Raw genomic sequence first — 19,289 nt, 5'->3', positions numbered from 1 at the left:
AAAATTAAAACTTGGGGTACCTGGGTGTCTTGGTTAAGTGTCTGACTTCTACTCAGGTCATGATCTCACAGTTTGTGAGTTCAAGCCCTGTGTTGGGCTCTGTGCCGACAGCTCAGAGCCTGGAGCCTGATTTGGATTCTGTGTCTCTCTCTCTCTGTCCCTCCCCTGTTGTGGGCTCTCTCTCTCTCTTTCTCATAAACAAACAAACAAACATTAAAATAAAATTAAAACTGCTCTACAAAAGACAATGTTAAGAGAATCAAAGGACAAGTCACCAACTGGAAGAAAATATATGCAGAAGACACATCTGACAAAAAATTGTTATACAAAAGACATAAAGAACTCTTCAAACTCAACAATAAGAAAACAACCTGATTTTTAAAAATGGTCCAAAGACCTTATCAGACACTTCACCAAAGAAGATGTATAGATGGCAAATAAGCAAATGAGAAGATGCTTGACATCATATGTCGTCAGGGAAATGCAAATTAAAACCACAATGAGACAATATTACACTATATTAGAATGGCTAAAATCCAGAATACTGACAAAAACCAAATGCTGGCAAGGATGTGGAGCAAAGGAACTCTCATTTATTGCTGATGGGAATGCAAATAGCACAACCACTTTGGAATACAGTTTGACAGTTTCTCATAAAACTAAATATACTCAATATATGATTCAGCATTTGCACTCTTTAGTATTTGCCCAAAGGAGGTGGAACCTTATGCCCACACAAATATTTATTGCAGCTTTATTCATAATTGCAAAACTTGGAAGCAAACAAGATGTCCTTTGGCAGGTGAATGGATAAATAAACTTTAAGTAATCTTTACATCCAACATGGGAGTCGAACTTACAACCCTGAGATCAAGAGTCACCTGCTCTACCACCTGAGCCAGCCAGGCACCCCAGCAATGGAGTATTATTTAGTGCTAAAAAGAAATGAGCTTTCAAGCCACGAAAAATTTACTAAGTGAAAGAAGCCAAAGTTTATGTACTATATACTATAGGATATAGTATATGACATTCTGGAAAACTATATGATATTCTGGAAAAGTAAAAACTATGAAGGCAGAAAAAAGGTAAATGGTTTCCAAGGGTTGAGGCAGGGGAAGAGAAATAAGCAGAGAACAGAGGATATTCACAGAGGGTACCATAATGATGGATACTTGTCATTATATATCTGTCCAAACTCATAGCCTATATAACACAAAGAGCGAACTATAATGTAAACTATGGACTTTAGGGGATTATGGTACATCAATGTAGGTTTATCAATTGTAACAAATGTACAAGTCTGGAGGAGGATATTAATAGGGGGAGGCTGTGGACGTATGGGAGCTAGAAGGATATGGACAATCTCTGTACCTTCTCAATTTTGCTGTGAAGTTAAAACTTATAAAAAATTAAATTCTTAAAAAATTCCTTTTTTGTCCTTTTAATATTGAATTCAATATTTAATATTTAATATCCATATCATTTTAATAATATTTAATACCTTGCTCTTCTCTAATTTCCTAAGATGGAAGTTTAGATTATTGATTTTAGTTCTTTCTTCCCTTCTAAACAATGCAATCAATTCCGTAAATTTCCCTTTAAACACTACTTTTACTGCATCTTACAAGTGTTTATAAGTTATATATTCATCATTTAATTCAAAATATATATTTTAATGTTTACTTATTTTGAGAGAGAACATGCGTATGAATGCGAGGGTGGGGTGGGGCACGGTGGGAGGGAGGGAGAGAGAGAGGGAGAGAGAGAGAGAATCCCAAGCATGCTCTGCACTGTCAGCGCAGAGCCCAGTGCAGGGCTGGATCCCACAAACCGTGAGATCATGACCTGAACTGAAATTGAGAGTCAGACGCTTAACCGACTGAGCCACCGAGGTGCCCCTATTTCATTGTATTCTTAAAATTTCCTTAAGACTTCTTCTTTGGCCCATGGATTATTTAGAACTGTGTTGCTTAATTTACGCGTGTTAGGGGCACCTGGGTGGCTCAGTTGGTCGAGTGCTGGACTTCTGCTCAGGTCATGATCCCATGGTTTGTGAGTTGGAGCCCTGCATGGGGCTTGCTGCTGTCAGCACAGAGCCTGCCTCAGATATTCTATCTCCTTCTCTGCTCCTTGCCAGCTTGCGCTCTTTCTTAAACAAACAAACAAACAACAAAAAACCCCCACTTAATTTACAAGTGTTGATTTCCTGTTGTCTTTCTGATGATTTCTAGTTTGATTCTGTGTCCAGACAACTAGGCTGTATGATTTAAGTTTTACTAAATTTGATTTGTTTTATGACCCAGGTTGTGGCCTAGTTTGGCAAATGCTGCGTGGGTGCTTGAATAAAATGTGCACCTTCCTCTTCTGGGGTGAAGCGTTCTATAATTGCCGATTGTCTCAAATGGTGGCATTGAGTGCACGGGAGCGAGGGGAAGGGTCTCGCTCGTTGCTTCCTGGTTGTCTCGCTCTGGTTGTTTCCTGGTTGAGTCCCAGAGTAGCACCTCCGCCCAGCCGCGTTTCCCGAGACGACTCTGAGCTCCACGGTCTTTACGTCACTTCAACATGGCCGCCTGCACGCCTGGGCGCCTGATGGGCGCCGCCATGTTGGCGCGGGCCAGCCGTTTGGAGGGAGCCGCTTTTAGCGGCGAGCCATGTTAAGTACTCGCGGGCTAGGGCCAAGAAACCGCTGCTGGGCATGCGCACACCCAGGCGGCCCCGTGAGGAATCCCGCGGAGAGTGGGGCTGAGCGAGAGGGGCAGTCGGCCAGATTTAGTCGCCACCTGAGGTAAACGGCCGCTGTTTTGAGAGGGCGTGGGTGAGGGGTAGGTGGGTGCTGCGACGGGAGCGTCGGGCGATGAGTGGCGAAGCGTCGCTGAGGTCCGTGGTTAGCAATCCGGCCACTGACGGGGGCGGGCAGTGGATGCGGTAATGGGGTCGATGGGGTCTTGACGGTGGATCCGCGGGGAGGGATGGGGTCGGGGTCGGGGGGATCTCCGAGGGCGGGTCCGCGGGGAGGGATGGAGTCGATGGGGTCTGGACGGTGGATCCGCGGGGAGCGATGGGGTCGGTGGGGTCTGGAAGGTGGATCCGCGGGGAGCGATGGGGTCGGGGTCGGGGGATCTCTGAGGGTGGAACCGGGGGGAGATGGGGACGGCGGGGTCCTGAAGGTGGATCCGTGAGGGAGAGATCGAGATGGTGGGATGTCTAACGGTGGATCTGCGCGGAGACACGGGGTCGTGGGGTCAGTAGAGGTGGGTAGCTGTTGAGAATGAGGACTGAGGGATATGAGGGCTGAGAGATTGAGGTCTTAATTGATCTTGTCTTTTAAGCTTATCAGTTTGTTACTATTTGTTTTTTTAAGTTTATTTGATTTTTTGATAAGAGTGTGTGAGTGAGCGAGGGGAAGAGAGAGAGGGAGAGTATCCCACTCAGGCTCTGCACTGTCAGCTTGGAGCCACAAGCAGACCTTGAGCTCACCCAAAGGGGGGCTGGAACTCAGAACTCAGACCCCAAGTTGGATGCTGAACCAGCCGAACCCCCCCAGGCGCCATATTTTTTTCTCCTTTCTCTTTCTTTCTTTCTTTCTTTCTTTCTTTCTTTCTTTCTTTCTTTCCTTTCCTCCCTTCCTTCCTTCCTTCTTTCCTTCCTTCCTTCCTTCCTCCTTCCTTCCTTTCCTTCCTCCCTTCCTTCCTTCCTTCCTTCCTTCTTTCCTTCCTTCCTTCTTTCCTCCTTCCTTCCTTTCCTTCCTCCCTTCCTTCCTTCCTTCCTTCCTTCCTTCCTTCCTTTCCTTCCTTCCTTCCTTCCTCCCTCCCTCCCTCCCTCCCTCCCTTCCTTTCCTTCCTTCCTTCCTTCCTTCCTTCCTTCCTTCCTTCCTTCCTTTCCTTCCTCCCTTCCTTCCTTCCTTCCTTCCTTCCTTCCTTCCTTTCCTTCCTCCCTTCCTCCCTTCCTCCCTCCCTCTCTCCCTTCCTTCCTTCCTTCCTTCCTTTCTTCCTTCCTTCCTTCCTTCCTTCCTTTCCTTCCTCCCTTCCTTCCTTCCTTCCTTCCTTCCTTCCTTCCTTTCCTTCCTCCCTTCCTCCCTTCCTCCCTCCCTCTCTCCCTTCCTTCCTTCCTTTCTTCCTTCCTTCCTTCCTTCCTTCCTTTCCTTCCTTCCCTTCCTTCCTTCCTTCCTTCCTTCCTTCCTTCCTTCCTTCCCTTATTTATTTTAAGAGAAAGAGAGAGAGCATGAGCAGGGAAGGAGCAGAGAGAGAGGGAGAGTGAATCCCAAGCAGGCTCCTGTCAGCACAGTACCATACCAGTCTTGATCCCAGGAAGCATGAGATCATGACCTGAGCAGAAGTCAAGAGTCAGCGGGGTTGGGGGTGGGGGGGGGATGGTCTAAATGGGTCAGGGGCATTAAGGAATCTACTCCTGATATCATTGTTGCATCATATGCTAACTAACTTGGATGTAAATTAAACAATAAATAAATAAATAAATAAATAAGTCAGAAGCTCAACCAACTGAGCCACCCAGGTGCCCCATTTTTTTCTGTTTCATACTTTCTACTTTCATTGTAGTGATTAAGTTTCTGTTCATTGTTTCCATTCTACACCCCATATAACTTACGTTTTTTCTTATGTTTTAATTAGAAATGTTTTATCATAGAATATTATCAATTTTACCTTTAATGGCCTCATCCCATCACCACTCTTGTCCTTTTTTATAATTATATCTCTTGCAAAAATTATTGCTGAACAGTATTTTTCTTTGGGAGATCTCATCTGATTCAATTTACATTATTTGGAATACTTTTTAAAGTATTTTCGCCAGATAAAGATAGAGATACTCTGCAAGTACTTTTATTCCTGAAAATGTCTTTCTCTAGCCTTCACAGAGAAATGGCCTTTTAAAGATTTTTTTTTAAGTTTATTTATTTTGAGAGAGAGATAGCAGGGGAAGGGCAGAGAGAGGGAGAGAGAGAGAATTCCAAGCAGGCTCCTGTCAGTGCAGAACCCAACATGGGGTTCGAACTCACGAACCATGAGATCATGACCTGAGCCAAAACCAAGAATTGGGCACTTAACCAACTGAGCCACCCAAGTGCCCCAGAAAAGGCCTTTTAGATACATTTCTGATATCATTTAATTTACTGCAGATGAGGCATCTTGATTTTCTGAAAATTTTCTCTGTAAATAATCTGTTATTTCACATGTGCTTTGGATTTATGTGTTTTTGATTATCTTGAAAATTCAAGAATATCCCCAGATTTGATCATTGATTGGGTTCCTTCCTGTGTGTGTGTGTGTGTGTGTGTGTGTGTGCGCGCGCGTGTGCGTGTGTGTGGGTAAGTTTGTGGGGAAGGCTAATGGTACAGGCCTAGTAGTGGTGTGAGTGGTGGGAAGTGTGCTTGGGTACCTGGTGCCAGTGCAGGTGCATCTGGGATTGGGACTCTTGGGATGATTGATGAAGATGCATGGTGGGTGGTGATGAAAGTGTGGAGGCCAGCAATGGGGGCATGTGATATTGTGATATAATAAGAAATAAGTATTTTAGTCTTAGTCCATGGTTCCCAGCACATAGCTCCTAGAACCTTTGTCATTTCCTAAATGATAAGAGCCACAGGGCACCTTTTGTTCCTGACTCCAGAAATTGCTCCAGAGAGATGAAGGTGAAATGGATGTTGTCATCATTCATAATAAATTCTTTTGAACCACACCTGAGTTTACGTTAATGAAGTAATTTTTCTAAAGTCTCTCCATAACCACTCGAGGAGGGCTGGTTGCCAGGGGAGCGAACCATGTGATTAGAGCGTTGGAACTTGAAACCCGTGCCCCGAATGGAGGTTGAGTCAGTCACCAATGGTCAGTTATTTAATTAATCATCTGTACATAATGAAGCGTCCATAAAACCCCAAAAGGATGGAGTTTGGAGAGCTTCTGGATTGAACACATAGAGATGCTGGGAGAGTGCGGCACCCCTTCCCCTATACCTCGCTCTATGCGTCTCATCCACCTGGTTGTTCCTGAGGTATGTCATTTTATAATCAATCGATAATCCAATAAGTCAAATGTTATCCTGAGTTCTGTGAGCTGCTCTGGCAAATTAATGGAACCCGAGCTGGGGGTCCTGGGAACCTCTGATTATAGCCAGTTAATAAGCACAAGTAACAGCCTGGGCTTATGATTGGCATTTGAAGTTGGGGCAGGGGACACTCATGAGACTGAGCCCTCAACCTGTGCGATCTGATGCTGACTCCAAGCAGATGATGCCAGAATTGAGTTAAATTGTAGGACATTCGGCTGGTGTTGCAGAATTGCTTAGTGTAGGGATTCCTTCCCCACCCCCGACCTTTTCCAACACACACACACACACACACACACACACACACACACACACACACACACACATATTTGATGACCAGAAGTATTGAGAATAGAGGAAAGACCTATAAGAGGAATTTTTCCTTTGTGGGGCATGGAATTTACTGGTGGCAAGCCAGAACGATCAGGTTAGAGTGTTGGAGGCTCTGTGATCAGGGACTGTGGAATGAATGATTTGGGGTCTATGAGCAGCAGGGTATGGGAACCGGTGATTCTGAGGTGTGAGTGACGGCTCTCGCGGGAGGTCGGTGTGCCGCAGCCGACTGGAGCCACTTGTGGAGTGCGAGTGAGGAACTGGGGGTCGGGGTTGGTGATGACTTACTTGAGGGGCTGTGAAGTCAGATGGCATCTGGTACAGTGATTGCAGTCTACGTGGATTACTGATATTGGAATAATATCAGTAACGAATTTTAGTGAGTATTTGTATGCCACTCCTGTCTGAGTGCTTTTCAAGTATTGTAAGTTTGTTTATCTAAAAAGTATGAAGATGGGGAAACAGACTGAAGTGAGTTCTCTAGGCTGTCCTGCTAGAAGATGGAAGAACTGAGATTCAAACGTACATTGATTTGGCTCCAAATTCTCGTTGTTCCCCTGTGCCACCCGTCCCACACCGTATGAGGCTCTTGGGAGGACAGCTGAGTGGCTGTCACCATGTGGCACTGTCTCTGCAGGATCTCATTGTGTTTCCACAGATCCCTGGTGTCAGAGCACATAGTGAGCCTTCAGAATCTCTTTTTCGGACTCCAGTCCACCTTGGCCCAATATTTGCTGGCAGAGTTTAGACATGAAAAGTATATTTAATAGGAATACTTTTAATATAAAAGTTCAAAGCAAAAATTAATTTTACAAGTCTATCATGAAAAAATATTGGGGAGGATAGGTCTAGGGTCAAAGGGACACAATGACCAATGTGTGTGTCTTGATTAGAACCTGCTTCCAGGGGCGCCTGGGTGGCTCAGTTGACTGTCTGCCTCTTGATTTCAGCTTAGGTCACGATCTCACAGTTCGTGGGAGCAAGCCCTGCATTGGGCTCTGTGCTGACAGCAGCGAGCCTGCTTGGGATTTTCTCTACCTCCCCTCTCTCTCTCTCTCTCTGCCCCTTCCCGCTCACTATCTCTCTCAAAAATAAACATTTATTTTTATTTATTAAAAACAATTTTTTAATGTTTATTTTTGAGAGAGAGAAAGAGACAAAGCATGAGTGAGGAAGGGGCAGAAAGAGAGGGAGACACAGAATCTGAAGCAGACTCCAGTCTCCAACCTGTCAGCACAGAGCCTGACACGGAGCTTGAACCCACAAATCGCGAGACTGTGACCTGAGCCTAAGTTGGAGGCTCAACCAACTGAGCCACCCAGGTGCCCCAAATAAACAAACATTAAAAAAAAAAAAAAAAGCTACTTTGTTTTATAAGAATATAAAAATTACCTATGATTTTACCACCACCCAAATAATATATCTGTTAACATGGTAGTATATTTCCTCCCAGACAATTTTCTTTCTTGTGTATGAATGCACTCATATATGTGTCCATGCGTGTATGTGTGCATGTGTATGTACACACATATTGTTCAGTGAAAATGAAACCATACTATTTGGTACATCTTTTTATTTTTACTTGGCCGTTTAACATATTTTTCTACTGTAATTTAATTTTATGTGTCTTTATGTTTTCAGGATGGTCCACAAATTATTTAAAGAGTCTATAGTTATTGGGTATCAGTATGTTCTAGCCTTTTAATTTTGTTGTTAGCCATGCTGTGGTGAAATTTCTGCTTTTCAATTTTTGTGCAGGGGTGCCTGGGTGGCTCAGTCAGCTGAGCATCCGATTTCGGCTCAGGTCATCATTTCACGTTTCATGAGTTCGAGCCCCATGTCAGGTTCTGTGCTGACAGCGCAGAGCCTGCTTGGGATCCTCTGTCTCCCTCTCTCTCTGCCCCTCCCCCACTCTCTCTCTCTTTCAAAAAATAAATAAACATTAAAAAAAATAAATTAAACTTTTGTGCAATTCAGGATGGTTTTTTATGATGTAGTCCTGGAAGTGAATTTTTTGGGTCAGGTGCATGGATGCTAAATGATGTATATGTCCATGTGTGGGACTCTGGCACACTTCCTTCTCTCATTGGTCACTCTGTTCATCTCTTCTCAGATCTCTGCCTCTTTCCCAGAAGAGCCAGAAATGACCAAGTCTCTGGTGAGTTCTTATTTGTTCATTTACTTATTTGTTGTTTTGTTTTCTAGTGGATTTTAGGAAGCATCTAACAACCCATATCGTAAGATGGACAAGTATAAATTAATAAAAACCAAGATCAGAGGGCAAAAAAGAACTGACTATCAACTCCAAGTCAAGCTTGGAGTATAGATATATGTGAGTTGTGATTTTATACAGCTATGAACTTTGAACTGTGAGATTGTCTCTGATCTCCGTGAAAGACATAGCAATAATGAAAATGAGATACTGGTTTATATTGTTGATAAGTAATTTATTTCATCTGTAGTAAAGATTGCCTGGTTCTTGATGCTTGAGAAGAATTCTGATGGCTCTTCAGATGAATGGAGACAGAACAGTGTCTTCAACAAGAACACTGTTAGAAATACACTGACAGGGTTTCCATCATTACAAAGTGGTGCTTCTCTCGCTGGCACGTGACTTCAGATTCTTCTTTAACAGGGTTGCGATTCCAACAGGGTGTCATTGCTGCTTGTCCAAGGACTACCTTGTGAAACAAAGTTTTGAGGTTTTATCATGAATAGGTGTTGAATTTTGATTTTCTGCATCAGTTGACATGGTTGTGGAATTTTACTTCCTTAGCCTACTGCTATGATGGATTACATTGATTTTCACATACTGAGCCAGCCTTGGCAACCTTTGAATAAACCCCATTTGATCATGGCATATACTTTTTTTTTTTAATGTTTATTTATTTTTGAGAGAGAGACAGCGAGAGACAGGGCGAGCAGGGGAGGGGCAGAGATAAAGGGAGACACAGAATCTGAAGCAGGCCCCAGGCTCTGAGCAAGCTGTCAGCACAGAGTCTGACGTGGGCCTGGAATCCACAAACTGCGAGATCATGACCTGAGCCAAAGTCAGACACTTAACCGACAGAGCCACCCAGGCACCCCGGCATATACTTCTTTTTATGTATTTTATTTGCTCATACTTTGTTGAGGACTTATATTAATGAGAAATATTGGTCTATTTTTTTTTTTTTTTATTTTATTACTACTGTGTATGAATGAAAGTTCCAGTTCCCCCCTGCTTTTTCCCACACCACACCATTGGAATGTGAACGGGCATCTTTGTTCAGCCAGGCAAGAGTGGGAGTCTAGGCCACTCCCTGGGTCTTTACTGGTGGGCGTGGGGTCAGGCCCAAAGTTTTTTGTTTCTTTGGGTTCTTCATCTGTTGTGTTTGGCTAGAGTATATTTTGCCTAAAATTTTTCTGCCTTCTAGGTTGCCCCTTTGCTGATCTTTTAGCTAGAGAGAGCAGACTTTTCTTTGAGCTCTCTTTGTGTGCTCTTGGTGATTCTGGGTTGTAGAATGTTCTAGCACCTGTCAGGGCTATATGAGGCAGTCTTCAGGAACTAATGTTGTGTAGTTCCTTGGTTCCTGAGGTCTCTAGCCAGTTTGTCTCTTATTCTTTAGCCTTACAGAGTATTCTCAGATTGTTTATGGATGATGTCTAGGGTTTCTAGATGAGCGTAGTGGAATGAGGAGAGATGAGTGCATTTGTTCCCATCTTTCCAGGAGTGGAAGTCGTTCACCGATTTTTTTTTTTTTTTTTTTGAAGGAGGACTTATTTTATAGTAAGCATATTCTTATATATTTTTTCAATAATATTTATCTCTGCATTTTAACTTAAAAAAAGATTTTTTTAATGTTTATTTATTTTTGAGAGACAGAGACCCAGTGCATGCAGGGGAGAGGCAGAGAGAGAGGGAGATACAGAATCCCAAGCAGGCTCCAAGCTCTGAGCTGTCAGCATGGAGCTCGACTTGGGCTCAAACCCATGAACCGTGAGATCATGACCTGAGCTGAAATCAAGAATCAGGTGCTCAACCAACTGAGCCATCCTCATATCTCATTTTTTGGAAAAATGTCTATTCAGGTCCTCTATCCATTTTTAACCAGATTATTTGTGGGTTTTTTTTTTTTTTTTTTTGTGTTGAGTTGTATAAGTTCTTTGTATATTTCAGATATTAACCCCTTATTCAGTGTACCATTTGCACATATCTTTTCCTGTTCAGTAGGTTGCCTTTTCATTTTGCTGATTGTTTCTTTCACTATGTAGAAGTTTTTTTATTTTGACATAGCCCCAACAGTTTATTACTGTTTTTGTTTCCTTTGGCTGAGGAGACATATCTAAAAACATGTCGCTAAATCTGATGTCAAAGAGGTTACTGCCTGTGTTCTCTTCTAGGATTTTGATGGTTTCCTGTCTCACATTTAGGTTTTTAATCCGTTTTGAATTTATTTTTGGGTATGGTGTAAGAAAGTGGTTCAGTTTCATTCTTACATGTAGCTGTCCTGTTTTCCCAACGCCCATTTATTGAAGAGACTGGCTTTTCCCATGGTATATTCTTGCCTCCTTTGTTGTAGATTAATTGACCATATAAAGCCTGGGTTTATTTCTGGGCCTCCTATTCCATTCCAATGATCTATGTGTCTGTTTTTTGTGCTAGTACTATACTGTTTAGATTACTGTAGCTTTGTAGTATCTCTTGAAATATTGGATGTGCTACCCCCAGCTTTGTTATTCGATTGCATTTGCTACTTGGGTTTTTTTGGTGGTTCCATAAAAATTTTAGTATTTTTCTAGTTCTGTAAAAAATACTATTGGCATTTTATAGGAATTATATTGTATCTATAGATTGCTTTGGGTAATATGGAATTTTAACAATATTAATTATTCCAATCCATAAGCATGGTATATCTTTCCATTTGTTTGTATTGTCTTTGGTTTCTTTCTTTCATTAATGCTTTATTGTTTTTCAGGGTACAGGTCTTTCATCTCTTTTCATTAAGTTTATTCCTAGGCTTTTAGTCTTTTTGATACAGTTGTAAATGGAATTGTTTTCTTAATTTCTTTCTGCTACTTTATATTAGTATATGGAAACATAAGCAGTATCTTTTTTGTATGTTAATTTTGTATCTGCAACTTTACTGGATTCGTTTATTATTTCTAATATTTTTTTGGTGGAGTTTTTAGGATTTTCTGTGTATGGTACCATGTCATCTGCAAATAATGACAGTTTTACTTCTTCCTTATCAACTTGGATGTCTTTTCTTTTTCCTTTCTGATTGCTGTGGCCTAGACTTCCAGTACTGTGTTGAATAGAAGTGATGAGAGTGGACATCCTTGTCTTGCCCCTGATCTTAGAGAAAAAGCTGTCAGTTTTTCACCATTGTATATGTTTGTTGTGGGTTTGTCATTTACGGCCTTTATTATGTTGAGCTATACTCCCTTTATTTTTAATTATTTATTTTATTTTAGAGTGAGAGAGAGTGTGAGCAGGGGAGTGGAGGGGCAGAAGGAGAGATAGAGAATCTTAAGCAAGCTCCATGCTTAGCACAGAGCCCAGTGTGGGGCTCAGTCCCACAACCCTTGGATCATGACCTGAGCTGAAATCAAGATTCAGACTCTCAACTGACTGAGCTGCCCAGGTGCCCAGAAATATATTCCCTTTAAACCCGCTTTGTTGAAAGTCTTACTTTTATTTTTTTCATGAACAGGTATTAAATTTTGTCAAATGCTTTTTCTGCATTTATTGAGATGACTACATGATTTTTATCTTTATTTTGTCAATGTGGTGTGTCATGTTGATTGATTTGTGGATATTAAATCATTCTTGTATCCCAGGAATAAACCTGGAAGAAATGGATAAATTCCTAGAAACATATAATCTTCTAAAACTGAATCAGGAAGAGATACAAAATCTAAACAGACCAGTTACTAGTAGTGAAATTGAATTGATAATGAAAAAAAAAAAAAACCCAACAGACAAAAGTCCAGGACCAGATGGCTTCACAGGTGAATTTTAGCAAACATTTATTTTATTTTTTATTTGTTAAGTGTTTGTTTATTTTTGAGAGAGTGCAAGTGGGGGAGGGGCAGAGAGAGGGGGACAGAGGATCTGAAGCCCGCTTTGCACTGACAGCCGTGAGACCTATGTGGGGCTCGAACTCACGACTGAGATCATGACCTGAGCTGAATGAAGTCAGATGCTCAATCGACTCATCCACCCAGGTGCTCCATCTAGTAAACACTTAAGGGAGAGTTTAAGGGGTGCCTGGGTGGCTCAGTAGCTTAAGCGCCTGACTCATATTTCTGCTCAGGTCATGATCTCAGTTTGTGAGATAGAGCCCTGCATTGGGCTCTGTGCTTAGAGCTCAGAGCCTGCTTGGGATTTACTCTCTCCCCTCTCTCTACCCCTTCCCCATTTGCTTGCTCTCTCTCAAATAAATAAACTTAAAAAAAAAAGTAAAGGAGAGTTAAAGCTACTCTTGTCAAACTATTCCAAAACATAGAAGAAGGAAAGCTTCCAAATACATTCTAAAAGGCCAGCATTACCCTGATACTAAAACTGGACAAAGACACTACAAAAAGTATAGACCAAGATCCCTGATGAAACATATACAAAAATTCTCAGCAAAATATTAGCAAACTACATTCAACAATACATTAAAAGGGGGTGCCTGGGTGGCTCAGTGGGTTAAATGTATGACTTTTGATTTTGGCTCAGGTCATGATCTCACAGTTTGTGAGTTTGAGCCCCGCATCTGGCTCTGCACTGATGGCACAGAACCTGCTTGGGATTTTTGTCTCCCTCTCTCTCTGTCCCTCTACTGTTTGCTCTCTAGCTCTCTCAAAATAAATAACAATAAATTTTTTTTTTTAAACAATACATTAAAAGGATCATTCACCATGATCAAGTGGGATTTATTCAATCTTTGCTTTATCTTGAATGTTTAATCCATTTACATTTAAATGTTTATTTATTTTGAGAGAGTGAGAGCACCATTGGGGGAGTGGCAGAGAGAGGGGGAGAGGGAGAGAGAGGACCAACTGTGAGATCATGACCTGAGCCAAAATCAAGAGTCAGATGCTTAATCACCTGAACCATTGAGGCTCCCAAGTCCATTTACATTTAATGTAATGGCTGATATACTTGCACTTATATATACTATCTTACTATTAATTTTATATTTGAACCATCTATTTAATATTATTTTTACATTCCTTTCTGAATCTTCTTTTAGATTACTCAAAATTTAATTTTTTCCTTTGTTAACTTGCTCATTGTATACATTCTTTTTTTTACCCTAGATATTACAGTATTCATCTTTAAGTCGTTGTTATTTCTACCCCCTTCTCAATAATTCTGGGATACCAAATCATCTTAATTCCATTTACCACCTCTCATCTTTGCATTCTTATTTTCATGCATTTAAATTTGACATGTATTTTATTATTATTTTTTTAAATGTTTATTCCTTTTTGAGAGAGAGAGACAGAACCTGAGCGAGGGAGGGACAGAGAGAGAGGGAGACACAGAATTCGAAGCAGGCTTCAGGCTCTGAGCTGTCAACACAGTGCTGGATGCGGGGCTTGAACTCACTGACCATGAGATCATGACCTGAGCTGAAGTCGGATGCTTAACCGACTGAGCCACCCAGGCGCCCTAGATTTGACATGTATTTTAAACATCACTAGATATTACTGTTACCATTTTTTATAGTCTTTGCAGTTTTATAAAGTTGGATTTGAGGAGCTTCTTGAATCTTTGGGCTAATGTTGTTCACTGATACCTCTCAAATGTTGCCTCTGCCCCACATTCCCCCTCTGTCTTCTCAGACTACAATATGTTATTCCTTTTCACTGTGAATATTATGAATAATGCTACTATGAATTGTCATGTGCAAGTTTTATGTAGACAAATGTTTTCATTTCTATTGGGTATATACCTGGAAGTGGACCTTTTGGGTCATGTTGTAACTCTGTGTTTAACTTTTTGAGAAATTGTGTTTTTCAAAGTGGTTATATCATTTTACATGTCCACTATCACTGTACAAGGGTTCCAATATTTCCACTTCCACACTAACCATTTATTATTATCTTTTTTTTTAATTGAAGCCATTCTCGTGGAAATATACCACTGATGACTAACAGTATTAAATATCTTTTTTATTATAGTCATCTTAGTGAATTTGAAGGGGTATCTCTATGATTTGGATTTCTATATCCTTTATGACTAAAGGTACTGAGGATCTTTACATGTGCTTTTTCCCATTTATGGATCTTTAGAGAAATGTATATTCAGGTCCTTTATTCATTTTAATTGGATTATTTATGCTTTATTGAGTTACAGGAGCTCTTTATATTGTAGATACAGGTCACTTACCAGACATATAATTTGCAAAAATTTTGTTCCAGTTTTTGGGTTGTCTTTTCGCTTTCTTGATGATATCCTTTTAAGCACAAAGTTTTTAATTCTGATGAAGTCCTATTTATTTTTTTCTTTTTAACTTTTTTTAATGTTTACTCATTTTTGAGAGAGAGAGAGACAGACAGAGTATAAGTTGGGGTGCTGAGCTGTCAGCACAGAGCCTGACGGGGGGGCTTGAACTCATGAACTGCGAGATTACGACCTGAGCCGAAGTCAGATGCTTAACTGACTGAGCCATCCACTTGCTCCTCTACTTTTTTCTTTAGTTGCTTGTGCTTTTGACTTTATATCCCAGGAATCATTGCCAAATCGAGCATCACAAGGATTTACCCTTTTAGCTAAAGTGTAAATTTGGCTAAATATAAGAACATTTAGGCCTTTGACCCATTTTGAGCTATTTTTTTTAATATGGTATGAGGTAGGTGTCCAACTTCATTCTTTTATCCTTTTTTTCCCGGTTTTAAGTTGTTTTGACACCTGTGTTGAATATCAATTGACTATAAATATGACGGTTTATTTCTTGATTCTCATTTACATCCCATTGACCTATATGTCTCTCTTTATGCTAGTATCACACTGTTAAAAAAAAAAAAATGCCTATTTTAATTATCTTTTTTAAAGAAAGAAATGGACTTATTCAGTGAATTGGTAAGTGCAAAATGAACGGCAGAATATATTTTATCTTTTAAATGAAGTTTTAATGACATATGGCATAGAAAAGAATGCACAAATCATAAAGTTTTATGAATTTCCACAGCATACCAAAAAAACATGACCAAAACAACCCAGAATATTATCAGTACTACAGAAAGAACGGCATGATTTATTTATTTATTTATTTATTTATTTATTTATATTACTTTAATATAATTTATTATCAAATTGGCTAACATACAGTGTGTAAAGTGTGCTCTTTGCTTTGGGGGTAGATTCTGTGGTTATATATTTTTTTAATGCTTATTTTTGAGAGGGAGAGAGAGTGAGAGCATGGGGGTGGGGGGTGGGCAGAGAGCGAGGGAGACACAGAAACCGAAGCAGGCTCCAGGTTCTGAGCTGTCAGCACAGAGCCCGATGTGGGGCTCAAACTCACGAACCACAAGATTATGACCTGAGCCAAAGTCGGAGGCTTAATCTTGACTGAGCCACCCAGGCACCAGCATGATATTTTTAATGAGATTTATTTTCCCTCAAATAATGATATAAAATACAGGTGTTTAGTGAGAACTTTATATGTTGTAGCATGATGCAAATTATTAAAAGTAAGTTCCTAAATACCTTGTTTCCATTCTTCACATTGAATAGGAATATGTTTTTGCAGGGGTCAGTGTCATTCAAGGATGTAATGGTAGACTTCAGCAGGGAGGAGTGGCAACGATTGGACCTTGCTCAGAAAAGCCTGTACAGGGATGTGATGCTGGAAAACTATTTCAACTTGATCTCAGTGGGTAAGCACAGCTCCCCTGGGGATAAGGCTGTACCTATTTGAGTATATTTGCATTCTCAGTGGAATTTTTTAAATCTGTGGAATTTCTGTGATATGTGGGAATTCTAAAGGCTGCAGGTCTGGGAGGGGCCAACATGGTGGAGAAGTAGGGGGAATCCATACTTCCTGCATCTCTCAAACAAGGAAGTGTGGAAACCAAAGGACTTTGAACACCAGAACCTGGGAGGAAAAGAGACTGAATCTACTAGGATGAAAATGGGAAAGATGGAAAAAAGATAGGTGGGTAACTGTGAACTGGGGGAGATAAAAAAAAAAAAAGGCTGCGTGGACATGGAGGGGAGGGACCCCCTTCTGCGGAGAGACAAAACGAAGAGATGAGTGGCTAGGGAAGTGTAGGACGGTATCTGGACAGGAGAAAGACCTCGGGCTGAGACTGGGAGGGATCCAGTCTCTAACTGCGGGGCTTTCTTTGAACTGGGGCCGGCTCCCTGTTCACGCACCTAGGGAGGAGGGGAGCCAGGCCTGGGTGCGGGTCAGGGGCTCAGCCCGCAGCTGGAGAAAGTGGTTCCCTCCCTGGAGAGCTGCGCGATAGTACAGAACCTGCCTGCGTCTGCTACCCCTGGGCACGGTGGCCAGGGTGAGGGCGCAGTCTGCAGGAGGAAAAGGCCGCCGTTTGCCTGAAGTGCTGTGGAAAAGACAAAGACTGCCTGCGTGCGCCACCCTGGGGGCTCATGGTGAGGGCAGTGGCTGTGTGCGCAGTAGGAGAAGGTGGTCCTCCCTGAAGTGGCTGTGGCACAGACAAAGCCAGAGGGGACCACATATCGCGGCACTGAGAGGCACTTCCCCAGTGCCAGAGTGCACAGAGCGGGACTTTGGATCCCAGCCAAGCGCAGGGTCAGGGGAGTTGGCAGAGTGAGAAGGACCTTCTTGTCTGTGTCTGTGGCACAGTGAGGGTGACTCAAACTGAGTCCACCGGGTCCAGCTCCGTAGAGAAGAGACTGGGGGATCGCCATTTCCTCCCCCACTCCCCACCACCACCAAGGCAGGGCCTCAGGGATCACTCCTGGGCCCATAGTGGAGGTGGATCCAGAAAACGCCAAACCACGCCCCTTTGCACTGGGTAACTGCTGTCCACCAGCGGGGCACAGACCCGGTGGACAGCTACCCTGCCAAGCGATGCAGCATTGCCTGGATTGACTAGGTCAATTCTGGATACATAGGTAATTCTTCCCTCCCCCTCTCCATTTCTCCTCCTTATCTCTTCCCTCCCAATAACTCTGGTTATTGGTCTGTCTAAACAGACATATTTAATCCATTGTCTTGATACATGTTCTACACCTCCTTCTTTACAGTCCTTTCTCTCTCTCTGAAATAATTAAGCCATATAATTTCTCTGGGTAACTTTATCTTCATTTCATTTTCCCCGCCTCCTTTTTTTTCCTTTCTCTCTCTCTGGATTGAGCTTTTAGTCTCTCTGCCTAATCAATGTTTATTTTTTCTTCCCCCCCCCCCCACTCCCCCCCACTCCTGTCATTTCTGTCCTTGTATGTGCTCTTCCATCAGCACCGCCTCTACCCTCTTCTTTTCTTGCAGTCTGTTTTTTTGTTTTTTGTTTTGTTTTTAGTCTTTAGATTTTTGTTTGTTTATGTTATTTGTGTGTTTGGTGTTTTGTCTCCTGTTTGTCTATCTGTTTTCCTTTACAGGGCTACTCCAAGGAATAAATCAAAGCGCATCTGGTGGAGGGTCCAAAATATTATTACGAGTAGGGTAATAAAATAACCGAAGTCACAAAAACAGAGAGCAAGTAACAATCCCTTAAAAAACACCTCCTGAAGGGCCCGGCTCCGGACAGTATATATGAGCCTCCTTTAATATAGCGGTGTTTGCAGGTGCAGAGCACACAACAAGCTTTTAAAATGCATAAGGGACAGAAAACTAGCCAAAATGATGAAACGGAAGAATTCTCCTCAAAAGAAATTCCAGGAAGTAGCGACAGCTAACGAATTGATCAAAACCGATTCAAGCAATATAACTGAACAAGAATTTAGAATAATAGTCATAAAATTAATCACTGGGCTTGAAAAAAGCATAGAGGACAGCAGAGAATCTATTGCTACAGAGATCAAGGGACTAAAAAATAGTCACGATGAATTTAAAAAAAATGCTATAATTGAGGTGCAAAATAAAACGGAGGCGACCACAGCACGGATTGACAAGGCAGAGGGGAGAATAGGTGAATTAGAAAATAAAATTATGGAAAAAGAGGAAGCTGAGAAAAAGATAAAAATCCAGGAGTACAAGAGGAGAATTAGAGAACTAAGTGATGCGATCAAGCAGAACAATATCTGTATCATAGGAATTCCAGAAGAGAGAAAGGGGCTGAAAGTGTACTTGAACAAATCATAGCTGAGAACTTCCCAGATCTGGGGAAGGAAACAGGCATTGAAATCCAAGAGGCACAGAGAACTCCTTTCAGACATAACTTGAATCGATCTTCTGCATGACCTATCCTACTGAAACTGGCAAAATACAAGGATAAAGAGAGAATTCTGAAAGCAGCTAGGGATAAAAAGGTCTTAACGTACAAAGGTAGACACATAAGGGTAGTAGCAGACCTATCTACTGAAACTTGGCAGGCCAGAAAGGAACGGCAGGAAATCTTCAATGTGATGAACAGGAAAAATATGCAGCTGAGAATCCTTTACCCAGCAGGTCTGTCCTTCAGAATAGAAGGAGAGATAAACAAACAAAAACTGAAGGAATTCATCACCACTAAACCAGCCCTACAAGAGATCCTAAGGGGGACCCTGTAAGTGAAATGTTACAAGGACCACAAAGTACCAGAGACACCACTACAAGCATGAAACCTACAGACATCACAATGACTCTAAACCCATATCTTTCAGTAATAACACTGAATGTAAATGGACTAAATGCTCCAACCAAAAGATATAGGGTATCAGAATGGATAAAAAAACAAGACCCATCTATTTGCTGTCTACAAGAGACGCATTTTAGACCTGAGGACACCTTCAGATTGAA

The 19,289-nt window shown here is 41.7% G+C and overlaps 1 protein-coding gene across 4 annotated transcripts in view; it reads left to right on the top strand.

Moving 5' to 3' along the window:
* The first annotated feature begins 2,624 nt into the window (after positions 1-2,624).
* The window catches only part of ZNF484 (zinc finger protein 484), a 33,662-nt gene continuing 16,997 nt past the window's right edge, over positions 2,625-19,289 (top strand). For 2 of the 4 annotated variants that reach the window (XM_078436128.2, XM_060610309.3), the window contains exons 1-3: positions 2,626-2,785; positions 8,507-8,551; positions 16,122-16,248. In XM_078436128.2, the coding sequence (XP_078292254.1) occupies positions 8,537-8,551; positions 16,122-16,248 (142 nt within the window). In that variant the 5' untranslated portion in view covers positions 2,626-2,785; positions 8,507-8,536. Of the gene's footprint in view, positions 2,878-8,506; positions 8,552-16,105; positions 16,249-19,289 lie in introns of all 4 variants that reach the window. The other 2 variants (XM_060610313.3, XM_060610310.3) reach the window with 2 other exon arrangements.

Source organism: Panthera onca, chromosome D4 (genome assembly GCF_046562875.1).
Source record: "Panthera onca isolate mPanOnc1 chromosome D4, mPanOnc1 haplotype 2, whole genome shotgun sequence".
Classification (NCBI taxonomy): Eukaryota; Metazoa; Chordata; class Mammalia; order Carnivora; family Felidae; genus Panthera; species Panthera onca.
This window is presented reverse-complemented; position numbering and strand designations above follow the sequence as displayed.